The 16,200-nt window shown below is 43.3% G+C and overlaps 2 protein-coding genes across 4 annotated transcripts in view; one reads left to right on the top strand and one right to left on the bottom strand.

Moving 5' to 3' along the window:
* Positions 1 to 35: 35 nt before the first annotated feature.
* Positions 36 to 10,149, bottom strand: sltm (SAFB-like, transcription modulator). 2 transcript variants are annotated; one of them, XM_023813825.2, is made up of 20 exons: positions 9,961 to 10,149; positions 9,143 to 9,230; positions 8,981 to 9,036; positions 8,366 to 8,393; positions 6,733 to 7,201; positions 6,082 to 6,125; positions 4,733 to 4,842; positions 4,454 to 4,603; positions 4,185 to 4,300; positions 3,936 to 4,090; positions 3,461 to 3,561; positions 3,304 to 3,360; positions 3,091 to 3,221; positions 2,305 to 2,485; positions 2,092 to 2,216; positions 1,832 to 1,999; positions 1,418 to 1,738; positions 1,138 to 1,312; positions 750 to 907; positions 36 to 529 (listed from the first exon to the last, which is right to left on the bottom strand). In XM_023813825.2, the coding sequence occupies exons 1-20, from the start codon at positions 10,093 to 10,095 to the stop codon at positions 430 to 432; spliced, it is 2,868 nt and encodes a 955-aa protein (XP_023669593.1). In that variant the 5' UTR covers positions 10,096 to 10,149; the 3' UTR covers positions 36 to 429. The 2 variants fall into 2 exon arrangements, with proteins under 2 accessions (XP_023669593.1, XP_023669592.1); XM_023813824.2 differs by having other exon boundaries at positions 1,126 to 1,312; positions 9,961 to 10,148.
* A 1,215-nt stretch (positions 10,150 to 11,364) lies between these two features.
* Positions 11,365 to 16,200, top strand: part of rnf111 (ring finger protein 111) — a 34,946-nt gene continuing 30,110 nt past the window's right edge. Inside the window, exon 1 of one of the 2 annotated variants that reach the window (XM_023814038.2) lies at positions 11,365 to 11,499. The gene's annotated coding sequence lies outside the window, so the exon portion shown is untranslated. Of the gene's footprint in view, positions 11,880 to 16,200 lie in introns of both variants that reach the window. The other variant, XM_023814037.2, reaches the window with a different exon arrangement.

Genomic DNA, 16,200 nt, shown 5'->3' on the forward strand with positions numbered 1-16,200 from the left:
TTGCATCCCGGAATTGTGAAATAAGACACGGTGCCAACAGAAGACGTATAATTTAATAACTTTCATAAGCGCCCAAAAAGGAGCATAATGAAATGAGATCTTGGTAAATGCCTTCAGCGCAGCCACTGTACAAACAGGTACTTTCCTCCAGGAAAGGGCCGTTTCGAAACCACATATGAAAACTTGTTAAACAAACTAAAGCTGTACAGGTCTTAAACCAAACATCAGTAATAACATGTGCACAGTTTTCTTTGATGGTCACAGCAGAACTGTTAGGAAACCCTATGAAGTTTACAAGCTTCTATACACAACAAAATGGCTTTCCTTCAACCTCTTAATCCTGCCTTTCAACACTAAAAGTAAACAAACTTATAAAAAAAGAAAGATTAGTTTTGCATAAACAGGTGAAATCATGAGACTGGGGTGGGTTTAGAATCGGCGCTGGGTGCTCTTGAAGGGCTTAAATCCGCTGCTGCTGGACATGGAGCTGCCAATCTGCACGATCCTGTTCATCCCCGTTGAAGAATGGCTGCAAAAACAAGGAGTGGGTTTACACCCGGCACCACGTCTCATTCGCTATTGTTAGTTTTTTCAGGGTTGAAATTAGACGTGGGTGAGTTCCAAGTATCCAGTACTTGGATTAGCCCAAGAGTTACTGCCTGACTGAGGCTCAATTTCTCATATTCCTGGGTTATGTTACATCACCAGTATTATTACTGGAATCAGTACTGAGTGAGGCCTGCCTTTACCTGGAGTGCTGGCCCACCATGCTGCCTCTGCTCTCCCCCAGCCTGCGGCTGTCAGGGTAACCCCCGCTCTGGCTGCTTGGACCCCCATGCCACTCCTTCCTGGGACCGGGGTCTCTGCTGTGCCTCTCCACGACCACTTGCCGGCCCGAGCTGAAATGCTGGAGGGGGGGGGGGGTATTTCCGCATTGGGTTTAAAAAACCAAAACCACACATCCAGCAGTGGCACTGCACCAAACATACAAAAAGGCTTTTTAAATAAAAGGCAGGGGGCAGTGACAAGGCACTCCAGGGCAGGGAAATCAGCTTAAATTCTGAATAATACTCCCTGCATTACAGCAGCCTTGGGTTTCCTGCCTGCCAATCTAAGCCAGCTAACCTGTTCGCTCACCACCATGGGCCGACCTCCGTCTCTGTCCCCGAAACCAGATCGTCCCCGGCTGGCCGAGGGACCACTGTCTCTGCTGCTGAAGCTGCTTCTTCCCCCACTGCTGGTAGGGGCACCTCTGAGGGCTGGTTCGGGCCCGTCTCTTCCAGAACGCTCTGGCCGCAGTCGCACCGCAGGCCTGTGCCACCAGGGTGCAGAAATGCATCACTTACTAATAACTTCCCACTAAAACACACAAGGAAAGTAATAGTCTTAAGTTAATCTACACACCCCCCCCACTTACCGAATGTCCCCCTTGCCAGGTGGAATCTCTCCGTCATTCTTCCAGCCCCCATGCGAATCTCTTGCAGGCCTGCTGTGAGACATGCTCGGCAGGCCTCCCCGGCTCCCTGCAGGCCGCTCGGACATGGTCACAGTCCTCCGCTCGTCTCGATCCCGGATCTCCCGCCGGTCCGTGTCCCGCATGTCAGCCCGTGGGGGTGGAGGCGGTTCTGCTCTCCTGCCGGGGTCAAAGCCCTTGGGGTAGCGGTCGAACCCGGAGTTCTCTCTCCGGGGAGTCGGCCTCCCTTTTTTACTGTCTGGCTCACCCTCGAAACGGTTGCGCCTATGAGACACAGCAGGCAAACCCTGCGTTAAGTAGGCATGTGGGGTGGGGTTACACATCCACCATTCTGTGTCACTGAATGGGGGGATTCACCTGTCAAAGGCTGGGGACTCCACAGAGGAGCCCTCCTGGAAACGCCCCCTCTCACGGGGGCTGAAATCCACGAAGCGGCCCTGCTGTCGGCTGTAGTCTGAGCCTTGACTCAGGCGGCTTTCTGCCTCGGCCTGGATCTTATTGCCATTCCAGTATGGGTCATCTCTCCTGAGGGGGTCAAAAAAAAAAAGTTACCGATTAACCACCTGCTCAAACACAATGGAAATCTGTGCAGTCATGTCATCACCATCCAAGGGTACCTGTGGTCAACATCTCTGCCCCTCTTCAGGGAACTCCTCTTCTCCTGCTCATATCGGAGCTGCTCCTGCTGCCTCCGCAGCTCCTCGCGTTCCCGGGCCAGGCGTTCCGCCTCCTTACGCCGTTCCTGTGGGTAAATAGGGGCATTCCCCAAGATGAGGACCTGCGAGGCTGCCTACTCCGTGTGGTCACACTCCCACTGCACCCCGCCCTACCTGCTCTATTCGGATCCGCTCTCGCTCCAGCCGCTCCCGCTCCATGCGCTCCCGCTCCAGCTTCTGCCGCTCCATCTCCAGCCGCTGGCGTTCCCTGAGCAGATTCTCCCGCTCCTCGCGCTCCCGCAGGAGCCGGATGCGCTCACGCTCTCTCCGCTCACGCTCTGCTATCTCCCGTCGCCTGGAGGTGGGGGGAGACGTATTCAGAAGGCCACAAGAGCAAAGCAGTGTTACATAAATACAAGAAGAAAATGTTTAACCTTGAACAATCCCTTATGTTAGATAGTACTGCTAAAGCAGGGCTCTACCACCTTGTTTACAATGAGAGGTACTTGTACAAAGAAAATCTGAGGAGCTGTATTTGATTTATAAAAAAAAAAAAAAAAAAAAAAAAAAAAAAAAAAAAAAAATCTACTGGCAGTAGTAGGTCTTAGTCAACACATTGGTGACCACTATGCTAACATCTACAAAGCAAACGGCTTACGGGCAGACCAGGGCATGTTCCACAAAGCAGGATGTCTCAATTAGCTGGGTTTATTTACGCTATTAGTCATGATTGTCCAATAAGAGTTTGGGTAAAACATTCCTATTGGACAATAGTGACTTCTAGCTTAAGTAAACCCAGCTAATTGAGAAATCCTGCTTTCCGGAACACTCCCTATGAAACGAAGAGGATCACCAGCACCTGCAATCTGTGTATTTGAAGAGTGTAGTTATATACATCTGACTCACACCCAAAGCACCACTGAAAACCTCACTTATGAGACTCGCACGCTCTTAAAATACCTGCGGAGCTCCATGGCCCTTCGAATGCGTTCCAGGCGTACCAGGCGTTCCCGCATGCGCTGCTCCTTCATCTTCTCAAAGGGCAGGATATCCTTCTCCCCCTTAGCAGGGAAAATCCTACCCTTGTCCATCTAGGAAAAGCAGAGTGGGATCCTCAGCAGAAGGACAAGTGATCCATGAAACCCAAAAAGGAGAAACGAAACTTCAACCAACCTCTTCTGGTGGAATGAACCATCTGGGTCGGCGAGGCATCATGTTTGGAAAAACTGGCTGTAGAGGGAAGAGGAAAGAAAGGCTTCAGTCTGAACCAGGTAGACATGCTAATAGAGGAGGGCAGGGGGCACTCGGGGATTAAAAACTGATCTGGTACCTTGTCAGACCTTCCCCTCCGAAAAGGTGGCCTGGTTTTGTTGTTCGCAGGTTCTGCTTTGGTCTGATCAATCACTACCATTTTCCCTGGACTCTTCAGCCCTAGAACAAAGTGTAAAAATGTGCCCACATAAATATTACACTCAAAATGTATTAAAGACAGACAGAGAGACAGACAAACCCTATCATTTCAGAAACTCATTTCTAGGGGCCTAATCCTAATCCAAAGTACGATAACCTTAACACCTATCCAGCCCAAACCTTAACCATAAATAACCTAACAAAATTCAACACTTCGGCATTTTTCTTTTTTTTTGCAATCATAGTTTAACAGAAATAAGGTTTACATTGTGAGGATCTGAAAAGTAACAGGTTCTACCACATTTTGGGTAAATTTGGTTACCATGATGTGATAAACACACACACACACACACACACACACACACACACACACACACACACACACACACACTTACGTCCATGTTTCTTTTCATCTTTCTTAGATGAGTCGGGAGCAGAAGACATCAGCTCTGACTTTGAGCTTTTTGCCTCCTGTTTCTTGGACGCATCTTTCCCCTCCTTTTCAGATGGCTTCTCAGATTTCTTCTCCTCCTTTTTGGATGCTGGTGTCCTGTGATTGACAGCACACACAACACTGGTACGTCTAATCCCCTCTCAGCATCTCACAAAACATTCACAAAGCGGCATCGCATCTCCCAACATACTTGCTTGTCGTTTTCGTCCCAGTGGTTGTCCGTTTGTCGCTAGGCGTTTTGCTGAAGCTTGTCTTCTCTTCGCCTTCTTTTTTAGAGAACTCCCTTTTGAAAGGGTCACTTTTAACCTAACAGTAGAACAGTCCACGTAAGACCACTAACCAAAGAAACGCAATGCCAAAAAAATTTATGTTCTAGGTCTTAATAAAACCGGGAAGTCGGAGGTTCTGGAACTCCAGAACAGGAGTTCAGACTACGTAAGAACTTCTGTGCCACGTTACCCTATCAACTGAGATCTGCTGTCCGTGGAGTTCGGTGCGGTCGATGTGGGAGATGCAGCGGGCCACCTCGGCGCTGGAGGACATTGTCACTAAGCCGTAACATTTTGCTCCAGGACTGCGTGCATTGGTCACCACTTTAGCACTGAACACCTGCAACGTCATATTGCAATATAAGTCACGCTACACACTGAGAGACCACGTTTAGCCAACACAACCCGGTATTGCACGTTACGTCAGCTTGTGACAAGCAAACAGATCTTCGTTTGAGCAATAATCTACCTTTCCGTATTTGCCAAACAGATTCTTCAGGTCAGCTGCTTTGGTGTTGGAGGACAAGCCGCTCACCCAAAGGTTGCGTGTCGAGCTGCTTCCACTCCCGCTCGTACCTCCTAAAACAGTGCGGTCTTTACAGCACGGGCACTCATGCAAACGGTCATGCACACTGCACAACATGGAGCCATCTACTTAAGACATACTAGAAATGTAATCCGAAACATTAAGTAAGGAATTCAGTTCCTTCAGGATGAAGGCCAAAATTAAAAGCAAACATTGTTTGCAATTTCACAGTTCAGTTTTGACTGCTTTTGTTATTTGGTGCTATGCGGTTAGCATAGCAAGCACCTGCTGTTTTAACAAGCTGAGGGCGCCATGTTGGTTCATTTGTGTTTTGGCCGTTTGATTTTGGTTTCTTGACTCAAGTTTGACTAAAACAGACACTGGATATTCTTAATCCACATAATCTGCAGGTGACCATTTGCTACAGTCTTCGGATATTACCACATAAATACAATATGCTTTGCTACGATGAGTCTGCAGGACAAAGACCCTTCATGTTTTCCTTCAAAAGGAAGGATTTTATACCCAAGGGCTTAACACTATTAAACATGGCAGGGAAGGATTTCTGCCTTGTTCATCCAAAAATCGCAGTCTCCTTTTGCATTTTATAAAGCCAGTAATTTCATTTGAATATTCAGTAACATGTGTCAGCAAATATATTTAATTCAAAGAAACATGGGATTTTTTTTGCAGCGTAGAGCCAAATTTCAATTAAGCGATGGATGCCATCGTTCTACCCAAAAAAATAAGACGAGAAATGATGAAAATCCGCTGTAACAAGTATTCACAACAGTCCAGACAACAGCCTAAATCTTGGCTCCAAAAATACAGTTAAATTCCTGTGTGCTGTTAAGAATTCAGCAGCTGCTGGATTCTCCCTGATGCATTATGTCACTAATGAATCCCCTAAGAGATCCCAGTTCTGGCTCATATTCTTGGTTCGTGCCGATTCACATCTGGTTCTGTTGAATATTTAGAATTAACTTGACGTTTGATTCAGCTATAAAAATTGCAGCCAACATCAGGGCCACATGGTCCAGAGAAACTACTGCATGTTGCATCCCTCCTTCAGGGTTTGTTAATGAGACAAACCCCAAGGGTAAAACTGAGTAGCCTTTTTTAAATGACTAATCAGACTTCTGCTTAACCAACAAAAATGTGGTCATTTGAAAGTTACAGTAGACCAGAAAACTTAATGGCCAAAGCATATATGGACCTACGTAAAATGTTTTGAAAACAGCCAAATGAAGCAACTACTTTTTTCCCCCCAAGATGCAAGATGAAGGGCTTACCTTTCTCGTCCTTTGTCATCTTTCCATCTTTGTCTTTTGAAGAACTACAATGCAAACATTTCAATAACAGAAAAAAAACTGAGTACCAGTGCATGACATAACCTGTGCAAAATGACAAAGGGATCAGAGCCATTGATTATAAAACACATTTAAAAACAGGGGGAAAAAAAGAAAAACGAAAAAAATCAAAATCGCCAACAGGCAAGGCTTGCACTTGGACAAAACTCCCATAATGGCTTCTTTCATTGCTTTTCCACGGATGAGAGGGTCAGGTTTTCAGCCAATTTATTCCCTGGACAAATGAAATCCTCAGGAGTGGGCCCAACTTCTCTGCAAATCATCTCATACGACTCTGACAAAACCTCTGACATCAATGGGACTATTTTTTAAAACCCTTAAGTGGGAACTGGAAAAGGCAATAAACGTGCTGGAAATGCAGAAGTAAACAGCCGTGTCATCTCCTGGTTTACGCCATAAGTAACTCAACTTCAAAAAACAACAAATAAAAATCAAATGGCAGGATTAGGTACATCAATGAACATCTCTTTTTAAAAAAAAAAAAAAATCTTGAGGCTACCCACAATGCTGTGTTCTTAGTGAGAGCTGGAACTTGGCAGTAGTACCTTAAAGAACTGACATAGAAAGACAAACCTCTTTGCTTGACCTGTTGCCCCAGTAGACGAGGGGCCTTTCTTCACATAATCCTTCTCTTTGTCTCCCATATCAGCTTTCTTCGAGGTCTCTCTGCTTTCCTTCTTGGTAGCATCAGCCTTCAGTCCGTCATCTTTCTTACCATCTTTGTGGCCATCTTTAGCTTCCGCCTTCATATCTTCCTCCGGGTTCGTCTGGGCAGAGGCCTCAGGCTCATCGCAGCCCTTGTCTGCCTCCGAATCTGGAAGTTTCACATGTTTACCTGTGTCCAGGAGGTCATCGCCATCCACATCTAACGTGATGGCATCTTCTGCCTGGATTGTGACGGATATGTTATCATCCTCGACTTCTTTAGCGCAGGAGGCGGCTTCGTGTTCGATCTCCGCCGCTTGTTCAGCCTCTGCGAGGCCATCTTCACAGGCGTGATGTTTAGAATTTTCGCGAGTACCATCATCTGTATCAGTTACATCTGAGGGATTTAACAAGGATAAAACATGGCAAAAAAAACACATTTGTTTAACATACACAATACGGTGCTAAGGAACCTAGAGAGAGTAGAATAGAAAGATAGTTTAGCATTAGCGCTCACTGAAGGTCAGAAAACCATACAGGTGTACACAAAACACACATTCCTCATTGAGAAAAAAATGGTGCGATTCAACAAATCTTCAAGCCACTTTAACCACCAACACTCTCACAGTCCTTACAGTCCCGTAAGAGTGATCCTCATATTCTGGGATGTTCCAATCCTTCACAGATCATCCATGTTCTTCAGTTTGGAAAGACATGAAGGACAGGGTGAAGAGAGAATATGGACTCCACGGACTTGGGAGTTGAGCCTTGTGTCCCGAGTCCAGAGCAACGGAGAAAAAAACAGTCAAGCCAGATTCCATTTCCATGTCTGACTGACTGGTCCTCATGAGAGCCGAGATCGAAACAACCTCCCTCTTATGGCCAACAGGGGGTGCGTGAAACCAGCGAGAAAAAGAAAGCAGTGAGATCTTCAGTCATTCGAAACTGTCCACTGCACATCTTGACACCTTGCTGGCGCATGTGCATAAGGAAGAGTGCAGCCTGAGCTGGACGTGTCCTGTCCTGGGTTTGTGCCAGCCACCATGTGTGTCCTCTTATGACGCATGCATCTGTCACAGCAGACTGATGACCAAAACAAGGCTCAGTGGGCAAGCAGCTCTAGTGCTCATCTTGACAGTCATCAAACATTGGCACCGCCATTATCTTCATTTCCCAGAGAGGGGGACGGGGAGAGAGAATGTAGCTTGCTTGAAGCCCCTGGGATTCCTATGCATGACGTGCAATTCTGATGAGGCAGTCGATCCCTGCCATCCTTTGACAAATGCAAGGAACCTTCGTACAGATCTCCTCAAGATGGGCGGGGGAGGGGGGCAGGACCAAAAATTCCGATGCGTGCTAGGGTCCAGTCCACTTCCTCCATGTGAATGACAGCCGACTAAGTGAGGCCCTACACACTGCCTGTTTTTTGGAAAGGTAATGTCCAGGCTGATAGCCAGTGACGATGGCATTAAGAGGGAGGCGCATTAACCTTCAGATGAAGAACATTACCTGTTAAACCCAAAGATGTTAACACTCCAGCAGTAGGTGAGAACACACATACCTTTTTCAAGATCCTCTTCTTCAGCCTCCTGAATACAAAAAAAGAAATCTGTCAGTGTATAGGCTGTGTAAATGTTAACAGCTAAAATTAGCAAAATACTCCCTGGAGTACAGTAAGAGTTTTATCAGCCCGTGAAAGAGATTACAGAATACTAGAGAAAATTAACACAAATACTATAGTGTGAACCTATGAAGAAAACTAAAGGCCCTCCATTACAATAAAACAGGGGTGCCCAATCTTATCCGCAAAGGGCCGGTGTGTATGCGGGTTTTCGCTGCAACTCCCTAATTAGATTACTAATTAGAGGACTGATTGGCTGAAGAGTCCTCACACCTGGGTTTGAACAGCTGACCTACAGGTTATCCCAAAAACCCACATATACACCGGCCCTTTGCGGATAAGATTGGGCACCCCTGCAATAAAACAAAAGAGCACAAATGAAACGTATGACTTACTTATGCTTACTCTAAAGCAATCAAGCAGATTTTATGGAAAAGTCAAATATAGGTTTAACCAATTTGTATTTTTATTTTCTATATTTAGTGTTAAATGAACTAGTAGTTTTATGTTTGAAAGGCATCCTTCAAATTCATTAAACTAGCCAATAATCCCTACCTTTGAAAAAGAATCTTCTTCAATTGTGTTGTCAGTGTCTGAATCCAGCCTCTTTCCTATACAAAGTGACAAATTAGGTTGTCTAGATTCTGGCAGATATGACAAGATAATTACAGAATTTTGACAGTTAAAAGGTCCCATTCACTAATTTAACTTCTTTACCTTTAGATTTGGCATTTTTCCTAGTGGGTGTGTCCACCGACAGGGGAATTTCGATGTTGTCTGGGTCGCCGCCTTCCTCCTCTATGGCCTGAAACGGGCGCTCGTTTCAAGTTCACTCATGCCACATCAGGCCTTTCACAGCATAAATTAATCCTGTTCACCAGCTACCAAATAAACCGTTCAATACATCTCCAAATGATTTCAATGTCAAGACCAAACGGAACCAGATTACTTCAAACAACTCAAACTATCCTTTTAAAAAAATCAAAACAATTTCACCCTGCACTGATAATATGCAAGTAATCGATCTAAACGACGGTACGGCTCCAGTGTGTCGTCTTCAAAGCTTAGCCAGCAAAGCGCCCCCGATGCAACCATCGTCATTCATAGTTACTCAGTAACCAATTACAAATACCTCATTCTTGTTTTATTATACCGCATATCTCTCATTTACACTACGTTTAGTTTTGATGGAAGTAAAAAGTCGCGATAGTTGTAAATAGCAGCCTTGTCTTCCGGCTAGCTGCTATCATAATGGATTCGGGGCTGCGTGTTTACTGGATAGTTATCCAGGTTTAATAGAAATAAAATGTATATAACAATAACATTTTCACTTCCAACCGAACACAAAACTAATTAGCATAATTAGTAATATTGCAGGCCCAATTACGAGCTATAGAAAAATGAATAGCTAACAATATATTAGGCAGAGGCCTAGCAAATCGATATGTACCTGGCCAACCAAGCTAAAGACGGCTAATTTAGCAATAGGATTACACACGTAATTCACTTCAGAGTTAAAGGAAATGCATACATACCTGTTTCAGTCGAGCGATGAGAACATTTTTTACTCCTGTGACATCTAAACTTCTTCGTTTAAGTTCGGTTTTTAGATCTATAACTCGTAAATCTGTTATTTTCTTAGTCTCCGTAGAAATAGCAGTAGACGCCATTTTGGCGAGAGAAAACAAGAAGTCGGTGATCTCCAGGAGCGTTAATGGTACTTCGCAATGTCCCGGATGTAACAAGGCGTGTGCGTGATGACGCAGGGTGTGTGTGCTTGTTTATGATGTAGTTGTGCTGTTCTGTCCTTCACGACTGGTTTAAGATCATCCAAATTAATAAACTTTAACCAATACACCATGAACTTGTCTAGTGTGACTTGCGATATATGTCATAGTTGTTCGTTACTTTGCTAGAAACTGTATTTGCCCATCACTGTAAGTGTTGTCGATTCTGCCAATAATTAATCTTAACCTTTTATGACTAATTCTGCGATAGTATAAGGTGGTTTTCGACTTGATATTTTATTGCCAGCGTATTAATCTGTTTATGCAGCCATGTATTTTAATGTTAAAATTTGGTTAATTTACATAAAGCTACCTTTAAATAATCTACATAGCCATGTCGCACTAACTAAATGGTTTGAGCTAGATACTTCCGGATATTTTTTTAGATGCTTTATGGACTATATGAAGTGATTTTTAATTTGTTTATTTAATACATTTATTTAATAATTCCCTTTTCAGTATAAACAATATTTCAGAATCTCCTGCTTTCTATCTGAGTCTTTCGTTTTTCATTGTTATGATGATTGAATTCAGTCACCTAGTTTCCAAACGTGATGGTCTTCTCCAATACAGTCGATCTTTTCATCATGTTCCCTAAATAAGATCAGGCCTGACTTGATCAAGAATCCAGTTGTCTTTTTTGTGGTGCGTGGTGATTTTAAAAGGTTTCTTTAACACCAAAGTTTAAAGGTGTCTTAATGATTAAGATGCAAATAAACCACCTGCGTACAAGCACACCTCGCAACAAACTTAATTAGTAATGAATTTATAAATAAAAATGGATGTCTAATCCTGCTTAGAATTAAACCGACGTTTCAGTTAAACTAAATTAATTAAACGCTCAAACATACACAACAGATGATAACATGGAAGACGGTCAGTGTCCTAGCACGAGTGCTAGAACATATGGGCCACGGACGGATGGTCACTTATCTTCTTGACTTACTAAAGTGTGTTTAAATCTAGATTAAATTAGAATTAAACACATCATGTGTGACACTATGCATATAAGAGCAGCAATAAACGTTGAATATAATAATAATTGCACGCATACTAAATAATCACAACGTTTATGCTTCATGTACTTAAAATTCTTTACGACGTAACTTTAATTATGTCCACTAGTGGGCATCCTATGTTAGGCGAGTCATCAAGCTAGGGTCAGGGACAGTCGTCAACTCCCTGAAATCGTCGCAAACTGTCGCAAAGCTGTTCCTCTCAGCAGGCTCAGGGGATTTTTCAGAAAACAAATCGGGTTGAACGCAAGCGGAGGCTGAAGCTACCCGGGTAAACAACAGCGAACGCCTCGAAGAGGCAGGAATGGGGACTTCATTGCGGGCCCGGATGGAAAATGAAGAGGAATTCCCACCTTTCGTGAAGAAAAAATAGATTAAGCCATTGCCTTTGTGATTCGGCCATAGGACTGTTGGCGTAGTTTGCTGTTAAAGAGAAAGAATAGATAATTACATAGGCGAAAGCCCGATGTCGTTCGCTTTTTTGTTAGTGGTTCGGTTAAATTGGGCCTCTGGTTTCGTGTTGTCAGCTTCGCAGCCCGTTTACTGACGGTCTTTACAGCATTTCGCCTCTTTTATGGTCAGCTAGCTTTCTAGCCAGCTAGTTGTTTATTCCGGACAAGGATACTGTTGTGTCAAGTTTATCTAATACGGGTGAGTAAGTTTTGCAATCTATATTGCCTGTACTCTTTTCCCTTTGGAGGTATGGTTAGTGGGTGGTTAGGCGGGCGTCGTGTGAGACCCCAGGCTGCTGCTTTCGGTCCTGGCTGCTTACTTTTGGTCAGGGAGACGGTGAAGCTGGTGCAGCCGGGCAGCTAGTTAGCTAACGACATCTTTGGCTAGATCCAGCTAGATTTCTACACATAGTTCAGATTAACTAGGTAACCTCACGATATCATTCTTCTAATTATTATGTATGTTTGTCAATATGGACGTAATCCTCTGAGATATCCATCTCGGCGTCATCGAAACACCGGAGCCACGATAACGTTAACTAGCTTTTTATTTAATGAACCAGCTGGTAAGAAAATATGCCAAATTGTTGGAGCCGACCGAGGAGTTTTCGGTTTTGATTTATTTAATACTGTGATGAATATGCTGTACTTTATACAGATTGTCTCAGGTTTCGCTAGAACCCCGACTATGCTGACTAACCGGCTTGGTATCCATTGATTTATTGTTTATTGAATTATTAACTCCTAATATGTGTGCCTTAAAGTGAATCGCATATGGATTTCATAAAATTGGGGACATATACCTGCTTTATTTCTGAAAAGATCGTCGCTTGATAGTCTAAGAACATTTCATCTGCTTTTAACGTAACGACGATTGCCAGTTTTCATGGTATGAGTTAAAATGAAGTTCAGCTAACTAGTCGTTCGTGTATGTAGTCGTTAAGGCTTTGGATCCTGCCGACTGATGGATCTTATCTTATTTTGAATAGTCAATACCCAGGTAATTTTTACCAGACAAAAATAAATTGGGTAGCGATAACAAGTGCAAAGTTAAAAATTAATGTACAGTTCAGATAATGTTAGTGTGAGTTAAAACTCAACCATCTATCAGTCATTTTTTAGTGTTCACAGAAAGGTTTACGTTATAAGTGTGGATACTACGTGCTGAAGGGGGTACTGCTGCATTTAAGATATCAGCAAAGATTGATGCTGGTTTCTAGTTTAGCATTCGGGGGTAGTTTAATAGCTTTTAGTCAGAAGTGCAGGCGACCAAGTGTAGGAGGGCGTAACTGAGGTAAGCGGAACTTGCGGCATACGCAAGATCGTATTTTGAAATATTAATCTATGAAAATGAGTAAGAGGCCTGTTCAGATCTGAAAAATGGGACCCTTCTTTACAGAAAGCTAAGAATTGAATTCGTTTCCCTTTGGTACACTGGAGGAGTCTCATATACTTACACTCACATGAAATAGGACCACATTCCAAAATTCATGCTAAGTTATTTGATATTTAAACAACTTAGACGCTGAAATGATCTGCTCTTCTTGGTAACATTTTTAATACATGTACATTGAAAATAAACCTTGCACACTTTATAGCTGGAAGAGTAACATTGAAGAAACAATTTAGCAGTGAATATGGGGCCAAATACTGGTCTGAGTTTATATTTGTTTATGTTATCAAGAATGTGATTAAGACGTCAGGAAAATAATATGCTCTACTGTAGGAGTTATATAGATGTTATGTTTGGGGATGAATCTGTCAAACTAATAGTAACCAAAAAAAGTAAACATTTCAAGTGCTTTTCACGTCACAGAATGATGACCTTGCCTCCATCGACTGCAAAAGCTAAGAGCCAGAAATAGAATCTGTTGTGTATTCATACACATTCTCTGGTAACTATGGCAACCTCCAGCAACCCTAGAAATGCCACATTGCAGGATGGTGTCGGACAGCTATAGAATAATAATAGAATTAACACAAAAGGTACTGTGTATTTTCTTATTTGTCTTCTCAGCAGTATTCTTTCTGCAGTGATGTTAATCACTCAGTGCCTTGTTCAGATTATAAACACTGGGATTGGTTTAACAGACGGAAACCAATCAGATGTTTTTGTGTTCTGCCAGACAGTGCTTTGCCACGAGTTTCTGTTTTTTGTTGGATTATGACAAGTTTGTTACAGTGTAGTATCTTTGGGCATCTAGTTTTCCTTGAAATAGGCGGTTAGCTATGTTTTGTAACCTCCTCCTCAGTAATATGCAAGTGTTGTGCTCTAGCCTTTCCTGGCCGTTTCATTTTGGGATTCCCGTAATTTTATGTCCCTTCCGGGTATTGGCATACGCAATTGTGCTGTCATGGCTTCTTGGGGGAGGGGGGGTCTTTTGTATCCTGTTGATGGTAATTGGCATACCCTGGAGATGATATAATTTGGAGAAGATTATTTAAAGGTTGCGTGAGTGTGAGGTATCCATTATTCTAGCAAACATTTGATTGGGGTTTTAATAGTAGGAATGATGTAAGTTTTGTCAGTTCTATAACTGAGCTGTTTTGTTTTATAAAGCATTTCACCCCACAAGCAGGCAGATGGGGGTGGGGCTATCGTGTCCTCTCCTGGCGGGTGGTAATAAAACGTTCCTCCTTATGAATCCTGTTTCTTTTGTAATCTTTCCTGTAATTACTTTTTTTTTTAACAGCTTCACAATACCTGGTTGTGCTAAATTGAAGTGATACATACTGTATTTAGTGAGCCTCTGACTCGTCTGTTCTGTGTGTGACTTTGTTAGCCTGTGCTAAGTTGCCTGAATCGTGTTTGCCTCCCTGCTTCCTGTCCTGTGTCAGAGGGAGAACAGCAGGCATATGTTTCATCTGAAGCAGTCTGAGGCTGCGTGTGCACGTTTCCTGCTGAAGCTGCTTTGCTGCACTTAGTTGTCTGGTTATTTGTTCCCGCTGATGCTGTCTCTCCTGTGCGCGCATGTTTTCCCTCTTGCTTGCATGTGTTGCCGCATTCTTCCCCATGGGCACAGCAGATCATCAGGGTTTCACACTGAGAGGATTGTTTCCCCTAAGGACTGTGCACCAGGGCTGTGGTTCCACGCCAGCATCACCTCTGTTATTCCCAAGAGGAGCTGCCGCAAACTGCACCCACTGCTCCCTGAACTCGCCTTCTCCCTAATGCTCTGCCTCAGCCATCCCGTCCCGTTCCTCTGGAGCCGTGGAGGGCTCTCGTAGCCTCAGTGAGATGGAGGATTTCCTGCCTGTGTTCCTTCCTTTTCTGTCTGATAAGGGAACTATTCAGGCCTTTAACTTTTTGGTGTTAAGATCCTTTTGTCGCTGATTTATCATCATGATTCCGAGTCCAAGTCAGATGACGTGTGTACGTCGGCCATAAAAAGGTGAACATCTTAATCTCTGACTGTGTGTTTCTGTGTGTGAATAGCTCTTGATGTGAGTTTGAGAGCTCTTTGCTTTTTTCAGTTGGGGAACTTGTTGGGCCAGTTCCCCCTGTAACATCTTGCATTCGTAAAGATATTAGCTTCTCATTCTGTGAATGCATAATATTCTGTGGCCGTGGAGTTTTGTTAGGCAGGCACTGTTTTTTCCCCCCCAATTCTAGATATTTTTTTTTAAAAGCCAGACTATTACATGCAGTCCCAGAAGTACCATGAAAGAACCGGCTTATCACTGGTAGGCCTAAGTGAAAATGGAGGGGGGGGATTAGTTGTATGAAATAGATTTAGATTCGATTTGCATTCATAATGTAAGAACGTAGGAATTATGTGGGAGTAGAGTCTGTATGGGTTGACTTAATTAGAACTGCCTTCATGATATTACAGATGGGGGTAGGGGGAGAAGCTAAATGAAATTGAAATAATGCTGCTTCAATCACATGGTTTTATTTATAATCACTTGGCTAATGCCATACAGCTTTGGATTGCTAGATGCTATCTTTGGGCATATGCTGTTTTCTTTTCCAGTGAGCTTTTCAAGCTTTCAGAATTAGCACTTGTTAATAGCACACTGAGACTATCGGCTAATGGGCAGCAGCGTCACCTCACACTTCAAGGGCGGGGGGTTCAGATCTCACCCCAGGTCTCTGTGTGCAGTTTAACATTCTCGTTTTGGGACATGTTGGTGTCCTGCGATGTGCCGTGGCCTTGTGGCCTGTGCTTGCTGTGAGCGGGTCGAGCCCCCCTGTGACTCAGTACTGGATGTTGGATAGCTGGTAGCAGGGTATTAATTCAGGGAATAATTAAGCTATGTCCTTGTCTGTCCAGATCCACACCCTTTGTCCTACTCGTTCACTCGTGTGGTGCTGTAATATGCTGACCATATATATATATATATATATATATATATATATATATATATATATATATATATATATATATATATATATATATATATATATATATATATATACATATATACATAATGTGTTTATACATACATATATACACGGACACAAAACTATAGGGAAACCTGGCCATTACACCTGCAGGAACTTTTATGACGTCCCATTC

The sequence above is a fragment of the Paramormyrops kingsleyae genome, chromosome 11, assembly GCF_048594095.1.
Source record: "Paramormyrops kingsleyae isolate MSU_618 chromosome 11, PKINGS_0.4, whole genome shotgun sequence".
Taxonomy (NCBI): domain Eukaryota; kingdom Metazoa; phylum Chordata; class Actinopteri; order Osteoglossiformes; family Mormyridae; genus Paramormyrops; species Paramormyrops kingsleyae.

Coding starts and splice junctions, on each gene's coding strand:
- sltm (XM_023813824.2), bottom strand. CDS start 10,095: ATGGCGTCTACTGCTATTTCTACGGAGACTAAGAAAATAACAGATTTA. Junction 2,486..3,090: donor AGGGCCATGGAGCTCCGCAG/GTATTTTAAGAG, acceptor CCCCACCTCCAG/GCGACGGGAGATAGCAGAGC. Junction 1,739..1,831: donor GAGTCCCCAGCCTTTGACAG/GTGAATCCCCCC, acceptor TGTGTCTCATAG/GCGCAACCGTTTCGAGGGTG.